The sequence below is a fragment of the Balaenoptera borealis genome, assembly GCF_965194805.1.
Source record: "Balaenoptera borealis genome assembly, chromosome: 13".
In the NCBI taxonomy this organism is placed as follows: domain Eukaryota; kingdom Metazoa; phylum Chordata; class Mammalia; order Artiodactyla; family Balaenopteridae; genus Balaenoptera; species Balaenoptera borealis.
The window spans coordinates 55,672,916-55,695,199 of NC_138870.1; the positions used below are offsets into that span (position 1 = coordinate 55,672,916).

General features: G+C 42.4%; 1 protein-coding gene and 1 long non-coding RNA gene across 10 annotated transcripts in view; one reads left to right on the plus strand and one right to left on the minus strand.

Moving 5' to 3' along the window:
* LOC309609603 overlaps positions 1 to 5,050 on the plus strand; it is a 32,781-nt gene extending 27,731 nt beyond the window's left edge. The window contains exon 2 of the long non-coding RNA XR_014233509.1: positions 1,817 to 5,050. This is a non-coding gene — a long non-coding RNA (uncharacterized lncRNA). The remainder of the gene's footprint in view (positions 1 to 1,816) is intronic.
* The window catches only part of GRIP1 (glutamate receptor interacting protein 1), a 713,644-nt gene that overhangs the window by 19,537 nt on the left and 671,823 nt on the right, over positions 1 to 22,284 (minus strand). For all 9 annotated transcript variants that reach the window (XM_082351188.1, XM_082351190.1, XM_082351185.1 and 6 more), the window contains 3 exons: positions 13,004 to 13,160; positions 12,065 to 12,176; positions 7,156 to 7,389 (listed from right to left, as the gene is read on the minus strand). In XM_082351188.1, the coding sequence (XP_082207314.1) occupies positions 7,156 to 7,389; positions 12,065 to 12,176; positions 13,004 to 13,160 (503 nt within the window). The remainder of the gene's footprint in view (positions 1 to 7,155; positions 7,390 to 12,064; positions 12,177 to 13,003; positions 13,161 to 22,284) is intronic.

A 22,284-nucleotide genomic window follows, 5' to 3' on the forward strand; every position in this document is an offset into this window, starting at 1 on the left:
TCTTGCAGACACCACTGGGGGAGCCCTGTTCCTTTAAACCTGACAATTCAAGTAATGTTGGTTTTGAGCACAATCCTATACTACCTGTGGGGCTGGAAGAAAAAAATAAAGTATGGCTTTTCCAGCTGCATTCTTCCAGCCCAGAGGAAGCCATCTTGGATTCTGCCACTCAAAAGTGTGGGTTCCAAGATGAACAGGGTCAGGAAAAGCAGCTGCTGCCTTCCTGTCCGGGAGTCTCGTTGGCAGAGGAGAGAACTGGACAGACAGCAGCGTCAGACGCTGCCTCCTGCTTTCTGGCAAGCATGTGGCCCCATGAGCTTGACAAACGGGGGCTCAACAATGGGAGAGTCAGAGCTTGGATGGTGGCCCTAAGTCTGTGCGTGTCAGGGCTGACTTGGCCCTCGGAGAACTAAGTCTCAACCAAAGAAGTTCACAGTTTTTAAGATCCATGGCCGATTGAGGGCTGCTTTCCCAATTCATCTCAGAGCACCTTTGCAGCTTTCATTTCACATGATACCAAAGAGGAAAGAACCAGATCATTCTCCAATTCTCCAGGGGATCAAGCCACGCCACGGGCAGCTGATGGACACCTAGTTACTGTCAGCTCTGCCCCTGGCCCTTTCTACTTGCCCAGCCAGCACCAAGTCATCCAGCCTGGCAGAGACCATTCCAGCATCTCAGCTCAGGACTGCCTGCCGGCCCCTCTCCACACCTGCCTCTGCTCTCCGGCCCCCAGGGCTGCTCTGGCCAGGCTCTCCTCCAGCTCTTGACTCTTCCTGAGTCCCCCTGGCAACTTACTGACCTCCATAGCCCTCAGGCCCATGTGCGCAAGATGTCGTGTTCACAGTTCGAACGTGTGTGTGTGTTGGGGGTAGGCGGGTTCCCTACACCACCAAGCAATCCTGCAACACCAGCTGAGTGTCCTACATTCAACTCAATTCTGACATTATCTCCCTGGTGATAGCGTCAGACTCCACAGGTTAAGGGCTCAGTCTTACAATGCCACCTCACCTCCACCCCAGCATTTTAGACAATGGTCTTCAGACACAGGTTGTCACCCGTGCCTTTGACCAACCGGCTATATCTCAGAGGTTCCAGCAGCCCTCTCCTTGGGTTTGACTAATTTGCTAGAGCGGCTCACAGAACTTACCAGATCACCGGTTTATCATAAAATGGTACAACTCAGGAACAGCCAGCCGGAAGCGCTGCTTTGGGGCAAGGTATTCGGGAAGGGCGCGGAGCCTCCGCGCTCTCTGAGCGCACCACTCTCCCCGCATCCCCACGTGCCCACCAACCTGGAAGCTCCTGGAGACCCATCCTTTTGGGTTTTTATAGAGGCTTCATTACACAGGCACTGAGTCATTGGCCTTTGGTGATTGATTTCACCTGCAAATCCCCGCCCCTCCCTGGAGGTTGGGGGTGGGACTGAAAGTTCCAACCCTCTAATCACAGGGTCGGCTCCACCGGCAACCAACCCCCATCCTTAAGTGCATCTAAAGGGCACCTCATTAACATAACAAAAGATGCCTTTCTCACTCTCAACACTTCAGAAATTCCAAGGGTTTTTAGGAGCTCTGTGCCAGCAACTGGGACCAAGATCAAATATATACTTATTATAAAGCACAGTGTCACAGGTGGCCTCCTTGATTCAGGGCCACCTGCGTCTCTGGGCGAGAGGTATTCCCTTCACCCATCCTCTGGGCTTCTGGGGATTTGGGGGCAGGAACTTGTCATTCGGGAAGTATGACAAATTACAGCGGACCAAACTCCCACTGCACTGAGCACTAAGAAAGTTGATTTTATTTCCTCATTCCAGGGAATGCTGTGGTTTGACGCTACAAAGATCCTCAAACAAGAAAGAGCTCCATCTAAGGGGAAGAAAGAGGGCAGCCCTGGGCTGGACTGTTATCAATGTCATCCTCACCACAGCCCGGCCAGACACGCAACAGACACACAACAGAGCAGAACGATGGTGGAGGAAGAGGTCCAACAGGCTACTCTCCAAGGACCTGGACATTAGGGAAACAGTGACCCTCGGGGAGCCGCCTCATTTGTAAAGTGACTATCCCGGAGGTAACAATATTTTACGGCCTATTAATAAACACATTTGATCACAACAGAGACAAGCAAAAACATCAAAAAAAGATGAACGATCCCTAGGCCAGGGCTAGACTTAAGGGAAGCTATTAACATTTCTGGACAGAAGTGAGAGATCAAAAACTGAGATATCAGGCACACTAGACCACTGCCTAACAAGCCCGCCTAAGGGTCATCTGAGTCTAGGGGACTGCACTCTGTTTGACTTAGCATTTCTATGGCTCAGGGCTCAGACTCTGTAAAAGTGGATGGCAACTTACAGAGAAGAGATACGATGCAAACTGAGTTCTGTCCCTCAGAAAAGACAAGTTCAAAGGTCTTGCTTTTATTTCCCTGTAAGTCATTGAGCAGCTTTCATTTTAACTAGGAAATCTTATTTGGCATTCTTTTTTTTTCCCTCCATGGACTGAGATATATATATATATATATATATATATGGTATAATTTCTTTATCTTTCCTTTGAACAGGCTTTTTCATCCTGCTGTCATTCCTCATTAATGAGTTAAAAAACACTTTTTTTTTGCATGAGTCAATCATCTGTTTAAGAATTTTGTTTTTTACATTTTTGAAAAGTAAGTCTTAACAGAATCACAGACAAGGGAAGCTGATTGAAACAATCTATTTTGAGGACTCTCGGGGCTGGATGTCATTACTCATATAAAACATACAACCTAAACTCCAACCCTTGTCTTATAATTCCACACTGATTGTCAGCTGCCCCTGGTTTTACAAGGAAAGAATATGCTTGTCAGACTGATGTAGTGACTAATAACTAGACACATGTCCATTTCTCTCTCTAAAGAGATTCTCATTACGGTGTACGCCTCCATCTCTGGAGGCTCTAAGGCAGCTGCCTGAATCGTCTTTAAGGCTGGGATCCTGAGGAGATCTCATTTTCTGGGTTTCTGACGCTGTAGGGCTGAGGTAAGACTCTGGATGGTGACTTCACCTGGGAAATGCTATTTGTGAAGTCTCCTCTCCTGATAACAGGTGATCCCTCCCCTCTTCTGCTAAGTGAGTAAACTGAAGTTCAGAGGAGTGACGTAGCCAATGACTGTCAGATTGTGACCAAACCTCTGTCTGTCTGACAATTCACTGGATCTTGAGTACCAACTGCAAATATTTGGTGAAGAAAGATGCCTGTGCCGGAATAAGATATGTATTTCCATTTCATATTTCCTCTTAAGGCCGAGCCTGTTCCTGAACTGGGGAGAATATTGCAAAAGAAGTGGGCATCAAACAAAACAGAAAATGTTAGCGTATACTGTGCAGTCAATTTTGGGATTCATTTACATATATGAATGTGTGTGTATGTATGTCCTGAAGTGTGAGGTAAAATGTATTTTGGACTGTGTCTTAGCCAAGAAAGTTTGAGAGGCAATGGCCTCTGGAGACACGAGTATCACTTCCCTATGACCCCCTCACTTCTCCACCTCCCGTGCTCCCCATCTAAGTACCAAATCATCACTCCAGCGCCAACTTCCTCCTCCAACCACAAAGGCCAAAAAGGGAAGTGAGGCTGCGGTGCTTTGTTCTCAAGTGTCAGGAAGGATAACTAGCTTATCAGGTTCAGGAATGAATGGACGGACGACCTGACGGAAGACCTGCTGGGACACGGCAGAGCCTCAGACACAATAGATAGTGTGAAATAAACAAAAACCGTGTAGCCTCTCACCTGAGCTCTGCATTTTCATAAGGTCTGAAGGAAGGAAAGGTATTGGTGAGGAGGGCTGGGTGGAAAAGGAGGGGCAGATAATGGAGAGGAAGTTGAAACTCAAGAAACTGGAAGATTAAGCCCACGCTTTATTCTTTCTGTATCAGGAGACGGAGTGGTTTTTGCTTTTTGTTTGTTCTCCCCAGGAAGGGGGATGGATACCGGCCCATTCATTCCTATCCTCTTGAGGCAGTTTCTAGTGCTAGTAAGAGTTGGTAGGTACTGGGTTGGACACGGACAGATCCACAACTTGTTCTCATGGCCAGCTTTCACCAAGTGGCACACAGCCATGAGAAAGATGGCAACTGGAAAATAACACCAAGTGTGTTCAGAATGGTGTGCTATTAACCCTACCCAGCCTTTCCATGCTGGTCTTTGCAGCCCCTTGGGAATTCCTCCACTAGGTCTATGTAGAAAAGTCCACCCAAGGGGCTCAGGGAACTGAAAACCAGCCTTCATTCCACTTGCCAAGCTGTGCAGTCTTGACTTGGGGTTATTTTTAACTTGAGGAAGGGATGTTTTTCTATTTCCCTGGTCCCCTCTCCACATCACCACCCCCCAAAAGAGTACCTTTTCCTCAATTCTGTGAAGGTTTAGTACAGGCTAATAGCACCCCAATGGGAAGGTAACTCAATTGCATCAAAAAGGCACTGTGCCTTTTCATGGTGTCAGGTAATCCTGCAGTGTTCAAAGGACGCCCATAATCAAGACACAAGCGCAATTACCAGTCTCTGCTCTGAGTAAAGTGACTCTTCTAATGACTATTTCTCCTCTCAAGCATTTCAGAATTGGAGAATGTGTTTAACAACAAACATGTGGATGGCCTATCAGGGTAACTGAATTCACTTAAAAAAGAAAAGATACCCGAGATGTGAGCATAAACCACTCCCAGAATTCCATATTGTCAGGTGGCAGGCTCCTCCGCTACATTTTCACTTAACAAGATCATCTTGGGTGTCTGACAATGCCCAGGACACGACCTAATTCTGAGCATCTTATTTTGTTTGGTATCAATCTGGAAGAAGAGTGAAGCCACATGGGAAATGCACTTACTGCTACCATTGAGGGGAAATGACTGAAGTGAAGGAAGAAAGAAGTGCCCCATTTAGTAGGTCAAGTGGGTCCAGCGGAGTCTGTGATCTGTGGCCTCTCAATTCACAGCCCCCCACACAAATGTTCCAAACAGTCCATCCTCTGCCACTCATTGTGCTGCTAAATGCATGACGCCTTTTTTTTTTTTTTAAAAAAAAACAAGATCTATTTTCAGCACATTTTTTAAAACCTCAGCTATAACAACTTGCACAGCCAATTGACTGCCGTTATCTTTGCTAACTGCTTTCAGTACAGGAGGGATGGGGAGACAAGCCTTTGGTATTGCTGGGCTATCAGGAATCTTCCTTTGAGGAGACCACTTCACTCCAGAAGGAAAAATGGCACTATTTTATACTTGCTATTTCCCTATGCTGTAGCTGGAGGTAATAAATATCTGCTAAGAAGCACTGTTGTGGGAGGCTAAAAATAGAAAGAATACAGCACGCAGGAGGCACTCTCTGGTATCCTTTTCCTCTGGTGCTGAAGGAAGGTGGGTTACCCAGCATACTCCCCTCTGCCTGGGCAGTAGACTTTTAGAGAAGAGGGGAAGGCAGGGCTCCTAAATAACCGAGGGAATCAGGAAGGGCCAGCCCTTTTCTTGGTACAGCAGAATTAGCAGTGACTATGCAGCTTCTGCCAATTTAATCACCATTGGAGTCCTTACAGCCTCCTAATGGTTTGTCAATTAGCAGATTAGGATATGTGACAGGTGGTGAAGGCTGGTGTTTACCAGACAGACGTCAATTCAGGGTAACTGGATAAACTAACTTGTGATATGGGGCTAGAGCTGGGTCCCCACCCTCAAGTGTCAGAAACTTCTTTGCTTTTCTGTAAAGTCTGTAATGCCTCTGAATGCACAAGGCTCTCGTTGGCAGATCTGCACTCCCTCAGTACACTGCTATCTGTGACATCCTTTTGTACATGTTTCTTTCTGTGCTTTGGAATGCCTTCCCATCCTCCACCTTCCTGTGGAGTCAACACCTGCATCTAGGAAGGCTTTATCGTTCCTCTGTAGTGGGTTAAGGTTCCTCCCCAACCCTCCCCCCCCTCACCACCCCCCCCTGCCATCCCCCAGGGCAGCCTAGTCTAGCGTCTATTGTACTTATCCCACCATCTTCCTACTGTTTCCTGGACTGTCTCCCCATTAGACCATGTGCTCCCTGGGAATTTATAATACATTCTTTAAGTAAATGAGTGCACAGTCTATGCACTGAATGAATGAATGAATGAATGAGTGATGAAAGAATGAACCCAGGACTGGAACACAGAATTCAGAACCCAACTTCCTATACAATCTTTTCTTTCACTATATCCTTGTCAGCTGCAAAACAGCTACTTTTAATAGTTAGGGAGACTGAAGTTGTTAGAGGAAAAAGGGAGTAGCTGGCCTTTACCTCCTCTCAACCTGACATTTATATGCTCTTCTGGGTAAGACCGATAACTTATCTCTAGTTAACAGATTATTAACTACAGAGAGGGTCTTGGCTCTCAAGGAAAGTAGGGTGAGATTGTTACCAACTATACATCCTTATGTATTAGCAACAAAACAGCAAAAAGCATTAGAGTTCTACAAAAGCAAACCAGAGAAAGCTCCCTCCCACTGCTTTCCTTGGCCTGGGTTCCACAGACACTGTCACCTACACGTGCCTTGTTCAAACTCTGCCAGCAACTCAAATTCAGCTCTGTTTGCAATCATAGGTTTTCTTCCATGAAGCAAAGTGAGGCAACTATCACAGCAGAGATGGAACATAACCAGGGCTTACCCTGTCCTGACCCAAGACATCTAAATGATGTCTCAAAGAGAACTTCATGTCCCCTGAATAATACAACCGTCTACTGAGAAGTCTGTAACTGATGATTAAGCCTTCCAGCGTCACCCCTGAAACCCCTTTTCAGTGAAGCTGGGAGTGTACGACATTTAGAAAATCCTTCCCCCTTTCCAATGAAGTTGGAATAACAGACCAACTCATTCAAGCTCCACGTGACACTAGAACCTCAAACTTCTGTGAGAAGATTTTGGCCATAAATACATTTCTGATAAATTCATTGCTTGAAAGCCAGTGTTCCCCGTTTTATGAGATCACCTCTCAGAGATCACGTTTTGAGAACAATCGGTCTCTGATGATCTGCCTTTAAGCTCTAGTTTCTCTCCTTGGCTGAGCCCACAGTAGAATGTCATGATCATGCTTGCATCAGGGTGGCCACGCTGAACAGAATGTGACCCTAAGGGAAGAGAAGAGAGTTTCCTGACCTTGTGCAGCTCCACAGGAGTTGGGGACATGATCTCCTTCATTTCCTGCTTCATTTTTCTCAGGGTGACAGACTTCCTGCCCACATCCGAGGGCAGAGTGTTGCTCCGAGTGGTCTGGCTGTAGTGTGGCCGTGAGCTGCTCCGTTCCTGGAAGCTGGCCTGTCGCCCCAGCTGACTGCGAGGTGTAGGGGCCTCGTGATTCAAACTCATCGTGCTCCCCGACATGATTGTTGCCTGTGGCATTGACAATTTTCAGAAACAATTAAGCCACGGACTAAGAAAAGCGTTTGGTTGCTCAACATGAAGCACATTTCTCCTTCTGCCCAGTCAAAATACGGTCTCTTCAGGGCATAACCAAAGGCTGGAGAATGGACGTACTAATTGCACCATGAAAGTCAGGGAAAATGCTTCACAAGTGACATTTATAATGCACAACTCAAATCCAATTTAAGTACTTAAGCTATTGAGTTTATTTAATCAAATACCACCCCTGGCAGTTTGGAGGCAAACTGAAAAGCTCTAACATCTGCTTACTGCAAACTACATTTTAAGCATTAACTTTCCACTGAGTGGGATCTAAAGATGGGATTCACAAGGCAACCTTCAGTATATCTTACAGAAATGAACTAAGAACTCCTCAGTGGGGACCAGGCTGACCCCATTTGCAGTGGTGCCTCTAGCCCCACCTGGAGGTGACAATGGGCTGAAATGAGGCTATTGATACAAAGGTGAGGGCTTCTACCGAATGCTGGCTGCCTAGCTCTGGCATATTGTCTTTCCTTTGGCCACGTGGCCGGCTGGAGAAGTTTGTAGATCAGCTAGGTCTCCACATCATTTGGCGTAGGTCAGTGTTTCTTAGAAATGACCTTTGTGTAAGACCCTCAGAGAGGTTAAGGAATAATCATTTATCACGCTACCGTATTCAAACCTTTGCTCAAAAGTGATGAGACCTGGATTGGATTTTACCAGCGAATTGAGAAGTTTGTTCAGTTTCAAATATGTTCCCTGCATAATACACAAGGAATGGTAAGATTAGATCTCAAAAATGACTGAGTCTCAGAAGTGGAACAAAAAGAGCATTTGAAACCAATATCATACTGGGAATGCTCATTTCTCATGGTTAGAGGATGCTAAAATTCTGAAAATATGCCTGTAGCCAGCTCTGTGTTCCTCCATATGATGGTTATATAATGGTATACCAGCATCAGTGAATCTGCATGAAATCATGGATACAGAAAACAAATTCCACGTGCCACGTGACTGGCTACAACATGATCTAGTGGTGTTAATACCGATGCTAAAAGTAACAGAAGTGTAATTTGTTGAGTCCTTTGAATGTATTCACGCATTTAAGCCTCACAACAACTTTATGAGGTAAGTGCTGTTATTCCTCCTAATTTACATGTGAGGAAACTGAGGCACAAAAAGGCTGACCTACACAAGGTCCCATAGGTAGTAAATGAGCCAAGTGCACTATCTAAAATTACTGATCAGGAGGGAATACTGCAAAGTGAAGAGAGTTTTCATTTGTTATCTTGCTAAGATTTATAATTCCAAGCTTCACCTGGTGTTCAGCTATACACATGCCACTAACAAGATCTCTGAATGACAGCCAAGTATTAGCACACAGGTAGGTATATCTACAACTCTGTTGAAAAAGAAACAAAACAAGTGAACTTATCAATATCCTGACTAGATCAGTTATCTTACTGATAATTTTGAAAAAAACAATTGTAAAAAAACCCTTATGGGTCATTGAGCATTTACAAATGCTAAGTACCACATCTGTGTGTGTGTATGTTGCATACCATTAAATACTTATAATAACTCTATATGGTAAGGTATTATAATTATTGTACCTCCTCATTTCACTTAAGGAAGGGGATGCCTGGATAAGTGAAGCAACTTGCTCAAGAGTCTGGGATTACAACTTTAGCAATCTGTCTCCAAAACTCTTATTCTTGACTATGAGGCTATATTGGTTCTCACTCAAGTATGAGGTTGAAACACATAAAACTGACTTTTTTTAGTAAATGAAAAAAAAACCCTTAACATTTATCCAGTGTGGATTATCCATATAATGGTTTATTTCAGATAAATCCCCTTTAAATTGAAACCTTTCTATTACTAGCTTTGTTGGTAACATGGGACATCCTTTTATTTTATGGCATTTAACTCACACATATCATTTCCTTGTTTAATCTCCTGTTACTGACAGCATCTGATGATTGTTTTCTTGCTGTGGTGACCATCCACCTATTGTTTTTACCTATTTAGACTAGTTATTTGCTTTGTTAACATTTATTTTTAATACTCATTTTTCATTAGACCAACAGGAAACACATTGGGAGTCGAATAATCACTACAGCCGGGAGACAACACTTGTGCTTTGATGAGCCTTAACCACAACAGAAGTTACAATCTGATCTAGAAAGGGTTCTAATGGAAGCAATGACAGACTATCAAAAGGTCTTCAGGTCGAGTTTTCAAAGGATAGATAGTTTTGTTTAAAGAGAATGTAAATTGAATTAGTGATATTGCTGAAGGAATATTAAAATTAAAACACAAAAACTAAAATAAAAAGTAATTATTTAAAGTTTTCTAGGATTTGTTTCTGCTTCAAGAGTATGTATTGCCTGTTTTCATTTTGCACCATTCATAATTTATATTATACTTTTTCAAAATTATTAGTGAGATAACTGGTATACATACAACTTAGGAGGAACACATTCAAGAGTTCTCTATCTGACATTTAGTTAAAACTTCTTCCTATGTTATACTAAGCAAAAGATAGTTAAGGCAGTATTCATTACTCAAAATGTGGCAAAAATAATTTCTATCAAACATTTATTGTGTCATGTTCTATGTTAAGTGCCATATAAACATTAGTCATTATAATCCCCATATTTTAAAGAAGAAATACCTGATAAGGAAATTAAGTAACTTGTCCAAAGTCTTAGTTTGAATTTTTCTCTTCTGTTAAAACTATATATTTTTCAGCGCTAAAGCTGAACCTAAATTATTGCTAGCAATGGGGAAAATGACTAGTATAATTTTCATTTTCATTCAATTGTAATCATTTTTCATCTTAGCTAATCTTCTACATTTGTTACAGTTATAGTACGCTTTAACTTTTAATGCTGGATATAAATTTCTTATGCAGGAACCTAGCTCCAATAATAGTTTTTGCATAGTAGCTTTTGCAATCAAGGGAGCAGGGTTCATCCAAACTGATAAATGAATACTCTTTGTGCTAAAAGTGTGAACGAGATTCTAATTTATGGATTTGTCAATCATTCTTCCTAGTTGAAAACTTTAATTTCTCTTTGGCTGTTAATTCAACCCATTTTTTTTCCTGGATGTATAATTTCGAGGGCCACACCTGCCTGAAACGACGTTAGAGAAAACCTATTGGCTCCTGCAACATGACTTCTATGCTGACGGATGTTGTTTCCATTAGGTAACTCAATGTCTGAGTGAAAACACAACTTCATTGTATTACTTTTTACATCATCTTCATTTTACCTAATGTAGAAGAAGCTATTAGAAGAATAGCTGCTTCTTCAAAAGAGAAGTATTTCAAAATGCAAAATGAAAAAGGCATAGGAGCCAAAACATGCTTTGAAAAGCAGGAATATGTTCAAAAATTGTGAACTGAGATCTTTATTCAGTTTGGGAGAATGCCAATCCTTCTCCACACGGGAAGTGGTAAAAGTTTAAATAAGCCACCTGATACTTAAGCACTCTACTTTTTTTGAAAGTTTCATAAAAGGGAATCAATTGCTAACATCTTAATTTATTTAAATTGTATAGGATTATCCATCTCCAGGTCCTTTAACTTGTGCTCTGAAGCTGCAATTCATGCCAGGTAATAATCACGATGTTTACAAATTCAAACTAATATTTTTCTTTATAATTCTCTTTGCAGATTCACAAACATTAGAATCACATAAAATATCCACACATGCATTTGAGAAGCAAAATAATATAAAGATGAGTCATCGTTTTAGAATTGCAAGAGTTCCACCCCATTAGGCCATTCACATTCCTTATGGTGACTTGGGGACCTCATATGACATCAAAATAAAAATGAAACTTTTGCCGCTTTATTTTTTACAGCTCAGAAAATTTAAAAGAACATAAAAGGAAACAGTCCAGGACTTCCCAGACCAAAGTGTGAATACCGTCAGCAAATTTATGGCTTGGATTAAAGAGCTCACCAGGAGTTCAGCTATTATACTCCGTCTCTCTGCAACTCCTTGAATTCACACTAAGTTAACATAGAATCAGGATTTGCAATTAACAGCAACGTGGTCTGTAATATGTTGGCTGCTTTTCAAACAGACTGGCTTCTTTTCACCAGCTGCACTGTCATCTACTTTAAGGGCAAAATGAAGTAAAATAAAATTTCCTCTTATGTTCCTCTTCACGATCAAATTAATGTCTCTACCAGGTACAAATGAAAACATGCCAAAGAAACCTTTCTAAAGCACATAAGAGAATGAGAGATGCCACTGCTGGGAGGCTTAGCTCGCCCCGAACGAGAAAGTGGCAAACAGGTACAGTCAGGGTTAGCAGGGAGCGATGGCAGAAGCCACAGGTCAGTAAGCTCGGGGGGGCGGGGGGTGGGGGGGTGGAAATGGGGAAAGAAATACTTTTAACTGCATTGGATAAAATCAAATCACTGTCCAGACGGCAAGGGGGCAGGGAAGGCAGCTTCACAAGCAAAAATATAAACATAAAGGGTAGCTACCAAGAGATTCATGTTTCTCAAAGACACACGCCTGTCAGCTTTCTCCTGTGGAAAGGGTTAAAGCTTTTAAATGAACTGGTGTGATCAATGCCAACTCAAAAGGACCAAGAGAAAAAATGAATGTAGAAACAATAAAAGTAGCAGGACCGAGGCTACCTCGAGTTCTCTGAGAATTCCTGATTGTCCACAGGTTTCCAAATCCTCTAGCGCTTGGGACCAGAAGTTCTCCTCTTGCTCGGCCTCTGCGCTGTCCGGAGCCCCTGTAAAACTGTTGTGAAAAACAGTCTGGGTTAAGAACTTGCCAGACATTTTTTTTTTTTTTTTTTGGTATCCAGAATCTCTCTCTCCTTCATCTCACACACAAAATAGAGATTCGTTTTGGATCTGGCTTTCTTCCCACTGTGGCCTCCAAGTCAAGCCAGCTCCAGTAGAAGGACGCTTTAGGAAACTCAAAGTATCTCAAAGACCAGAAGGACCATGGTCTTACTAATTGAATTTCAGAGTATTCACGGCTGCGTCCACATGGCACCCGTGGGAGTATCTTTCAGCTGCTCTTGTCCACAGGGAATGGGAAATCAAACTTTTCTCTAAGAGAGAAAAATATGTTTTCCCCACTCATTATAAACATCAGTATAGAGCCGTTAAGTGCTATCGCTTTTTATGAATTTCCTTAAACTATTTTGGTAAGGAGCAAACTGCTAAAATAGACCTCTCAGTTAAAAATATGGAAACCTCAGTTAAAAAAAAATTTTTTTTTCTAATGTAAGGTAATGTGAAACTACCTTCTAAATGAAAGGAGAGGGAACTAGTCATAGAGTGAGGACACGGTTTACAGAAGTAGAATTTCCTCATGTGCTACTGTTGTTTTCATTCAGGGAAACTTAGCTCTTGCCCTGTTTTGTGGTGGAGCCCTGGCTCCCACTGGGCAGGCCCAAGTCTTCGAATCTGGGCATGGGGCCAGCACGGATGGTGACAGTGGCTTCACACAATGCTTCCAATGCTAGCAGTAGGTGCCACCGGAAGTAGAGAAGTTCACATCTGGCCCAAATGACCCGGACGCAGTTGGGACAGGGCAGCAGTTGGTGAAAACCTTACCCACTGACTGTGGACCGGTCCCAGTCTTCGTTACTCAGCCCCACATCTGGGTAAGTCTGGCTTCGAGGCTTAGTGACTGGGGACAAACTGCCTCTCTGTTTGGGACTCCTCCAGTCATAGGTGTTGAAGTTGTAGCCTGAGGCCTGAAAGCCAGTGCCTGAAACAAAAACAAGGCGTTATATTCTATTTTAGTAACTTGTCTTTTTCTGTAGTTTCCATTAGTTTGTTCAAGGGGGTTGACTTTAACAGAATTTGGGATCATGAAGGCCATCAAGACAATACTTAAATCTTACATTAAAGACACATTCACACCTATTATCCCTAATGAGTCTAACAACAGCCCTGAAGTAAGACCCTTAGACTCAAGCAGGAGGAGCCACAGTGCTGGACCTGTGCTTTCTGTGGCTCCTGCCCTCCTCGGTCTGGGTGAGAAATCTGCTGGGGGCCTGGGGGCGGTGGTGGTGGAATAGGCCCAGACCTGTATCTAACCCTTTCTAGTGCAAGCTCCAGAAGGTCAGAAGCCTGACTTTCCTGCCCAGACACCCTGTGTCCACTTCCAGGGTGGAAGTCTGTCCTTCTGAGAGTGGAATTTGCCACCAGATGTGGGTTCCAGACCCAAGGAGTGGCCAAGGGGCGCTGGTTGCAGGGGTGTGGACCAACCGTGGCTAAACCGGCTGGCGCCCACCAATGTTAGGGATGGGCCTGAGGATTATTTCATCCACCAAGAAATGACATTGTTAGCGAGTAGAGGGGTCAAATAACTACAGCACCAGCAATAACGGCAAACACAAGGTGGGCGTTTACTATGCACCCAGAACTTCATTAAGTGCTTTATTTGTATCACCTTATTTATTCTTCATAATTATCTTTGAAGGTAGATACTGTCATTATTTGCATTCAAGGACCTAGGGGTACTTGCAAACTTTCCTGGGGGTTCCAGTCCTAACTTTAGGAGAATCAGTTTTCAGATCCTCAAATTCCACAGGCAGGTCTTCCCAAAACTGGCCTCGCTGAGAAAGTTCCGGGAGGATCTGAGATCTGTCAAGTCTCCCTTCTTACTTCCCCATTCACAATTGTTTTCCTGCCCCTTTACAAATGAAAGACATATTTCTCATCCATATCAAACCTCTGAATGAGCTTGGCCCTGGGATATAAAAACTCCCAGGCATCAAATCAAGGGATAATTCGGGAAAGCCTCATTCCTGAGGGAAGCTCTTGGAGTGCAGCCTTATTTCAACCAGGCACAGATTTAGCGCAAGGCTTTTACCCCCTCTCATCCATCTATCTCCCTGCATCTCAGAATCAGAATTCAGAAGGACAGCTGTCAGGGTAAGGAGGTGGGCACATTATGATGTTTATTTGAGCTGCAAAACAAAGACTGACTTCCTTTCTGACAGGGAATTAAGTCTGATTGGCTTGATGGGTGACAGTGAGGAATGGCTTTGACAATGAGGTTATATAATGGACAATTTTCCACGAATTTGAGCTAAATCTGTGGCTCCATATTTTGACAAAAATATATTTAAGCATATTTACCACAAACTGGAAATGACAGTTTTTGACAGTTTTGCAATGACAGTTTTTGTATTATAATTTGAGGAGACAAAAGTTAGGATGACAACTAAGTGTGTGGCGGGGTCTCAGTTTTTCAAAATTCTTCGCGGGGGGCCTTCAGCTGGGAGAGCAGGGGCTGACTGGCTGGTCTGACTTTATGGTTCGTGCTGTAACCACCACACACAGCTTCATCTACTACTTCAGGCTGTGACCCGTTACGTGTGTGTGTGTTTACATGTGTGTACCGGGGTTGCAATATTACATGCACTTCTTACTGTGCTTAAAACACATAATCTAGCAAACAGGCCTAGGGCTCCAATTTCACATGCAATTCAATGACCCAACCACATAAGATGATTGTCTCCATGCCATCCTTTTGTTTGTCTTCCCCGTTCACTTTCCCTCTACTCGTTTGGTCCTATAATGCCATCTTCACTATCTGTTAGAGCCCAGAGAAAGCAGGATGGCCAAGGATAACGCTCTCTGATCAAAAGGATTTAATCTCTAGAATGCAGGGGAAAGTACACAGCCGCATCATGGAAATACTCTACGAATCTCCTGTTGTAGGAAACCAAGGATTAGAAGTCCTTGGCACAGAGGAACTATTTACAGTTCAAAATCTCATTTTCTTTCTTGGGTAACTGCAGAGTGTGGCTAGACATTTGGCGAGAAGTCTTGTGTGATGAATGTGCAGTTTTCTGTCGTTAAGTGTTGAATTAAGGGAACACATGAGTCGCCTCTTGACGAGGGGTGACTGGGCAACACTGCACCTCTCCTGGCTCCGTCTGACAGGCTATGCATCTTCTCCTTCTGAACCAAATAAACGAACCCCCAAATATTCACATGAAGTCTCTTAAAAAGAGTTAGGGGAAGCCCGCGCCTCACTTCCCTGACCCAGCTTTAAACTTGCTAAAAGCCAAACGCTAAATGGTTGTGTCCTCCGGGGGGGGCATCCTTTTCTGACAGGCATTAACCCATATGACCGTTCAGTTCCCAGGGGAAACTCCAACATGCTTTAAACTGAGCAGATTAACTTTCTGATTTTCCTTCCAACTGTTGTAAGTAGTTCTTGGTGACTTGGGCAAGAGTGTAAGGATGGCCTTGAGCAGATATGAAGCATCAGTACTAGGAAAATGTCCCCTCCCTGCCGAAAGGCGTGTCTCTCTATACCAAGGATGCCTTGTCTTAATAAGCATTATTAAACGATTATTGCATTACAAGAAAGCAGGGCACGAAAAGGGGATACAGTTCAAATATTTTTGCGTTAGGCATGAACTTAGAAGACCTGGGTCTGGTCCATGCTATGCTAGCACAGGGACTGAAGTAAGAGAAGACCTCGGTTCAAATCCCAGGTTTACCACTTCCTTGCTCTGCAGTCTTGGCTAATTCACCTCCATGTAAAATAGGGATAATGACACGTACTTCACCAGGTTGATAGGAGAATTAAGGAGAATAATATACACAAACACTCATGAACATGCCTGGAACACAATGAGGTTTTAATGAAAACCTCACTTAATGTTCATTACTTTTATTATTTACTAAGTCACTCAACTTGTCCAGATCTCAGTCTCCTTATTATAAAACAGGGAGAGTAGGAAATCAGCATTGCTAATTCAGGAGATGTTCCAGCACCTCTAAGACTCGTCAGGTACCTGGCAGGAGGAGCTGCAATGTAAAGATAATAACACTAGGCTCCTGTCCTCCCAAACCGCACAGTTTAGTATCGGTTTGGGAGAAAGAGGAGGAGAAACAGGCATCGATAGAAAATGAGAATTCTAATAGCACGTGAGAAGTGTTATCCTTTCAGTCTGAACACACTGATAGAAAAGAACAGAGATCTGTCTGGGGGTCAGAATACAGGTCATGAAAGGTGTCAATGGAAAAGCAACATACAAGCTGGGACTCAGAGGATAAGCTGGCATTTACCAGTGGAAGTACTGCGGAAGCTGTGCAGGCCTAGCAGGAGGGGCTGGAAAGTCGCGCTCGTGACAAGCGCCGCTCCCTGGCCTCAGGTTCCGTCAGTGGGTTCCCGCTTCACTCTCACGGAGCGAGCAGTAGTCCGGCGATTTTCTGGTCCCTCTTACCATCTGTACTTAATCCTCCCCAGAGGAGGAGCAGCGATTTACCCAATGGTCCAGTTCTGGAAAACAGCACTGGGAGTGTACCCTTGGGCCCTTCTTGGCTCTCTCCAGACCCAATCCCTCCCACTGCTGCTGCACCGTGAGGTAAGCACACCTGGGTCCCACTCCTGGGGCTCACTGAACTCAAAGGAGGCAGGAGGCCAAGGCTGCACGGTTAGCTGACTGTGGCAGACTACTAATTGCCTATCAAGACATCCATTCTTATCTTCATCGTTTCACTAGAATACCAGTTTTGAGGGTGGGCATATTACTGCTCAGGATAAGACTATATATCCTAGCCTCCCTTGAAGTTGTGTTAATTTCATTAGGTAGAAAGTTCTGGCCAATGACATGTAAACAAAACTTCCAGAAAGGCTCCTTACAACTCTCTTTCTTGCTGCCCGGAATGTAGATGAAATGGCTGGAGCCCCAATAACTATCTTGGACTATGTGATAAACCCAAGGATGGAAGGCAAGTGCTAAGCATAATAGAGAAGAAACACTTAAGAGCATGGGTCCTTGATGACACTGTTGAATTATATACTAGTTCTGAAATGCCTACTCCTTTTTGATTTAAGTCACTGCAATATTAGGGTTTTTAGTTCTATTCAGCTAAGTCAAATCCAACTGATATGCTGGGGTTAGAGTTTGGTTTGTAGATCTGACTTTCCCCTTACTTAAGTCCCAACATCAGACCTGGGTTGGGGTAGGGAAATAACAATCCTGACTCCGGGTGTTCATTCAATCCAGGCTTTCTAACAACCCCCCGACTCTGTCAAAAAAAAAAAAAAATTAAGATGTTGGTATTTTAATCCATTGCTGACTCCAATTTCTATTTCCCGACAGATTTAGAATTGATAAAGGCAGGGACTGATTAACATCAAAACACCTAGCGCTATCAGGGTACCAAAGACCAAAGCTTGCTTAGAGAAGAGTGAGAAGTTCAGGATGAGGAGTAAAAGGTACTGTGGGGAAGTGTCAGAAGATGAGATCGATAAAGCAGTTGGGGACTGGATTACAAAGAACTCTGTGTTTTAAACTAAGGACCTTTGGCTTCATCCGACAGCAAGAGAGAACCATCAAAAGAGTTTTTTTTTTTTTTTTTTTAAAGGGCGTGGCATTGTTCGATTTAGGTTTTCTAAAGGTCATTGATAGTAACGTGGAATGGTAAGATGCTCAAAGTAAGATGAATGAGGAAGTAAATATTTCAGACCTGATGAAGGATCTATAACAAAGGCAATGGCAATGAATGGAGAGACATGAGATGTTGAGCTAGTAGAAAGTAGGAGGATGCCTGGGTCCTGAGAACACAGTGGGGCTACTGCCCCCTCAGGCTCTGCCCTACAGTGGGAGAAAAATAAGCCTCTATCTTGTTTAAACACCATCATCTGTATTTTCTCTTATACGCAGGTGAATCCAATCCCTAACTGATGCAGGTGGTTGATGACAGCGTAATTTAAAATAGGGAATATCTGAGGGAAATTAGGTTTGGGTAAAGGTAAGTTGGTTGCCACAGTTGAGAAGATGTTACCAGACCCTGAGGAATATCCCTTTACACAAGGAGTCAAACTTAAAAGCCATGGAAGGAATAAAATAAATGAGGCAGCCCAGGTGCCAGAAAAATCAATTGCCAGAAATATAATTAGACTTTGTTTTTACTGAGTGATGATGTAAATAAGCACATAAAATTAACAGGTATGACACTGTAAACTAGATTTAAAATTCTAAATTGATTAAAAAATTGAAAGAAGTAATTTAAAAATGTATTTCCTAAGTAGTTACTCTTCTTATTTAGAACTGGAAACCTTTTCATTTTTCTTTTTTTCTCCCTCCTTTCCCTTTCTCCCTTTCTCCCTCCCTCCCGCCCACCCTCCCTCCCTTCCTTCTTTCTTTCTTTCACATCTAGGTTTCAGTATCTGGTCTTATATTTTGTATAATAATGTGAGGGATGTTATGGATTGAATTGTGTCACCCCCAACTCATAAGTTGATGCCCTAACCCCTAATGTGACTCTATTTGGAAATAGGGCCTTAAAGAGGTAATTAAAGTTAAATGAGGTCATAAGGGTGGGGCTATGGTCCCATCAGATGGGTGTCCTTATAAGAAGAGGAAATGTGGACACGCACAAAACACCAGGGATGCGGGTACACAGAAGACAGGCGATGTGAGGACACAGTGAGAAGGTGGCCATCTGCAGACCAAGGAGAGAGGGGCTTCAGAAGAAACGAAATCTGCCAACACCTGATCAAGGACTTCTAGCATCCCAAACAGTGAGAAAATGAATTTCTGTTGTTGAAGCCACTCGTCTGTGGTATTTTGTTACAGAAGCCCAAGAAAACTAACACAAGGTATAAAATTCAGTCTAGATTCCTTTCACTGAGAGTAATGTTTAATTTTTATTCAGTTGCATGATGAAAAAATAGGTCTTCACAAATGTAGGTACTTCTGAAAGTTGATGGAATCTTGGTATAATAATTTTTATTTTTAGGGTAACTACACCTCAGATATTTGTAAAATTCGGATGCTCAATATTGTTTTTAGTACCACAATATTGTGCAGCTAAATGCCTTCCATTTGTAACTCTTAATCCACATTCACTATTAATTTAGAAAAGTGATGCTCGTTCTTATTCATAAAGTTTAAAATCAGAGAATGGTTTTGAAAATCAATCTTCAACTCTACAATTTTGGGATTGTAGCTCCTGCCGTTACTTTTATTTTTGAAAGCCAATTTTAGCACAGGAGAGCGAGCCAGATAATTTCCTGCCAAATTTATTTCCTAAAGCCCCAATTTTGCTAAGAATGAGAAAATCAAATCATACATTTGTGTAACTATTTGTAATTGTTCTTGCCAAGAAATATTCAATGCATTTAGAGGAGACTGTGGTTTCAAAATGGCAGAGCAAAGAGAGATCTACCTTCTCTTAGAAATCACCTCAAAACAAAGAACAGAATGTAAAGTCCATCTTCAGCAAAACTAGAATACTGAACCATAATACACGGGGAAAGTTACCAAATCCCGTGAAAGACAAACGGGGTGTGGTGCTAAGAAGCCAAGAGGAGACACCTCTGACCAGAGATATTGGAGAAGGCCCAGTCCTCCAAAGCAGGGGCCATGGCATGAGGCAAAACAATAATGCTTTGTTTGGAACACTAGAATGGATTGCATTGACTGGTGGCAGGAAGTGCCCTAGACCCAGTTTGGCACCAGGGAAAAGCCAGGGAGGTGGGCTGAGAGATACCTCCAGACATGCCACAGACTGCATGAAGCAATCTCCCAGTGAGCCAGGCTGGCAGAGAGGAATTCTACATTGGTGGCAGCCTGCAGTTGCTGCCCTCTGCTGGCTGAGGAAGAATGCACTCATCGCAGGTACCGTGAACTGGGGGTAAATTTTGCGCCCTTCCAATTTAGGAAAAAGTCATCTCATGTAAACATAAGCAGTAATTTAAAAGTAACTGGCATAAGACATATACCAAGTTAATATTTAAACAAAGGAGAGAAGGCACAGAAAAACAAAGCCATAACAGATGAAGGATACTCATGAGAAAAAGACTGCCATGGAGCAAATGATGAATATGACCAAATATATCACAGCAAAATTAAAAAAATACACATCTCTATAAAACAAGAGATCAGAGATATGAGAGCTCAAGGAAAACTGGGCAAGGCAAAATCATAGAAGGAGACGAAACATGAGCTTGTAGAGATCAGAAAAGAAATGGAAGAGAAAAATAACCCTCCCCCAATGGAGAAAATCCTGCTGAGTCTCCTGTTCTGTGCTACTCTTTGTACGTACTATGTTGTGTTACATAACTACGTTCAAGGAAAGCTGGACTCTCTGACTGTACATGTTGGTGTCTTTCTGATCAACTACCATCACCTTTTATGAAAACTATAAGGAAGCATGGAAATAAATGAATTATGTATTCAAGTCATAAAAAGAACAAAATCTAAGAAGAACAAAGTTAATCAAATTAAAAGCAAAAATTTATTTAAAAAAATCAGAATGGAATTAAATAAATGCAAGAGTCAGTTCTTTGTAAAAAAAAAAAAGGGCAAATACATCAAATGTAGAACCATACTTGGGATATAATTATAGAAACCAAGAAAATTACAAGAATCAAATAAGAGATTATATAATGATATGCAAATATATTTGAAAACCTGGATGAAATGGAGTTGTTTTCTTTTTTCTGAGATAATACAAATGATCATAATGACCTCAAAAAGGATCCAGCCATCCCACTTTGGGGTGTATATCAGAAGGAAATAAAATCTGTATTGAAGAGATGGCTTTACTCCTATGTCATTGGATCATTATTCACGATAGCCAAGATATGGAAACAACCTAAGTGTCTGCCAATGGATGAATGGATAAAGTGTGGGATATATGCATATATACAAGGGAAATGCTTCAGCCATAAAAATGAAGGAAATCCTGCCATTTGCAACAACATGGATGAACCTGGAGGACGTGATGCTAAGTTAAATAAGCCAGAGAGAAAAAGACAAATACTATGTGAGCTCACTTATCTTTGGAACCTAAAAATAAAGTCAGACTCATAGAAACAGAGAGTAGTATGTGGTTGCCAGGGGCTGGGGAGCAGGAGATGAGAGATGTGGGTCTAAGGGTGCAAACTTTCATTTATAAGATGAATAAGTTCTGGGGATGTAATGCACAGCCTGGTGATGATAGTTACTAGTACTGTATTGTATACATGATGCTAAGAAAGGAGACCTTAAGCCTTCTCATCAAACACACACACACATAAATGGTAACTATGCGAGGTGAGAGATGTGGTAATCAAATTGGTGGTAATCAACTTGGTGGTAATCATTTCACAATATATATGTATACCAAATCTTATTACATTGTATAATTTAACTACATATAATTTTGTCAATTACACCTCAATAAAGTTGAAAAAATAAACTCAAAAGAGAGAACTATCTAAAGAATATATATGACAGGATCAGACTGCCTGACCTAAGAGTCAAGAATTACAGACATCACAAGAGCCTCACCATCCATGACTATAACAGTCCAGGTACCATCAATTTGTCAGTCTCCTCTTGTATTGATTGACCTTTGCAAACTCTAGGGAAAGCAATCATAGGGTTTTCTGAGAGTTTGAAGGAGGAATAGATAAGACAAGGGGGCCAAAAGCATAAGCTCTTGATAAGGCAGAAAGGCATGAATAGTATAAGAGTCAAGAGAATGGGGAGTGGAAGAAGCCGGCCCAGAAGTAGACTAGAAAAGATGTGCATCAACAGAACTGAGAGTCATCCCACTGTGAGACTTCTTTAAACACCGTCCTTCTTTCTCCACCAGCTTTGATTACTCCATCCTTTTCCCCTTTTCATTAACTAAGTAAAAATTCACTCTGCTGGTACTTGTTAATTGTCTGGCCCTTCAGCTGGGTAACCTCCTGCACAAGAATAAGGACCTCTTTTGTCCAACATTGTATACCCATCATATACTGGCTTTTACTGTGCCAGTCATTACATATTTACTTAATGAATGAATGGGGCAAGCTTGACATTTTGGAGTAGAAGCGGAGAACAATAAGGAACATGGCTGCAGAGACATGAATTCCTAGCCCA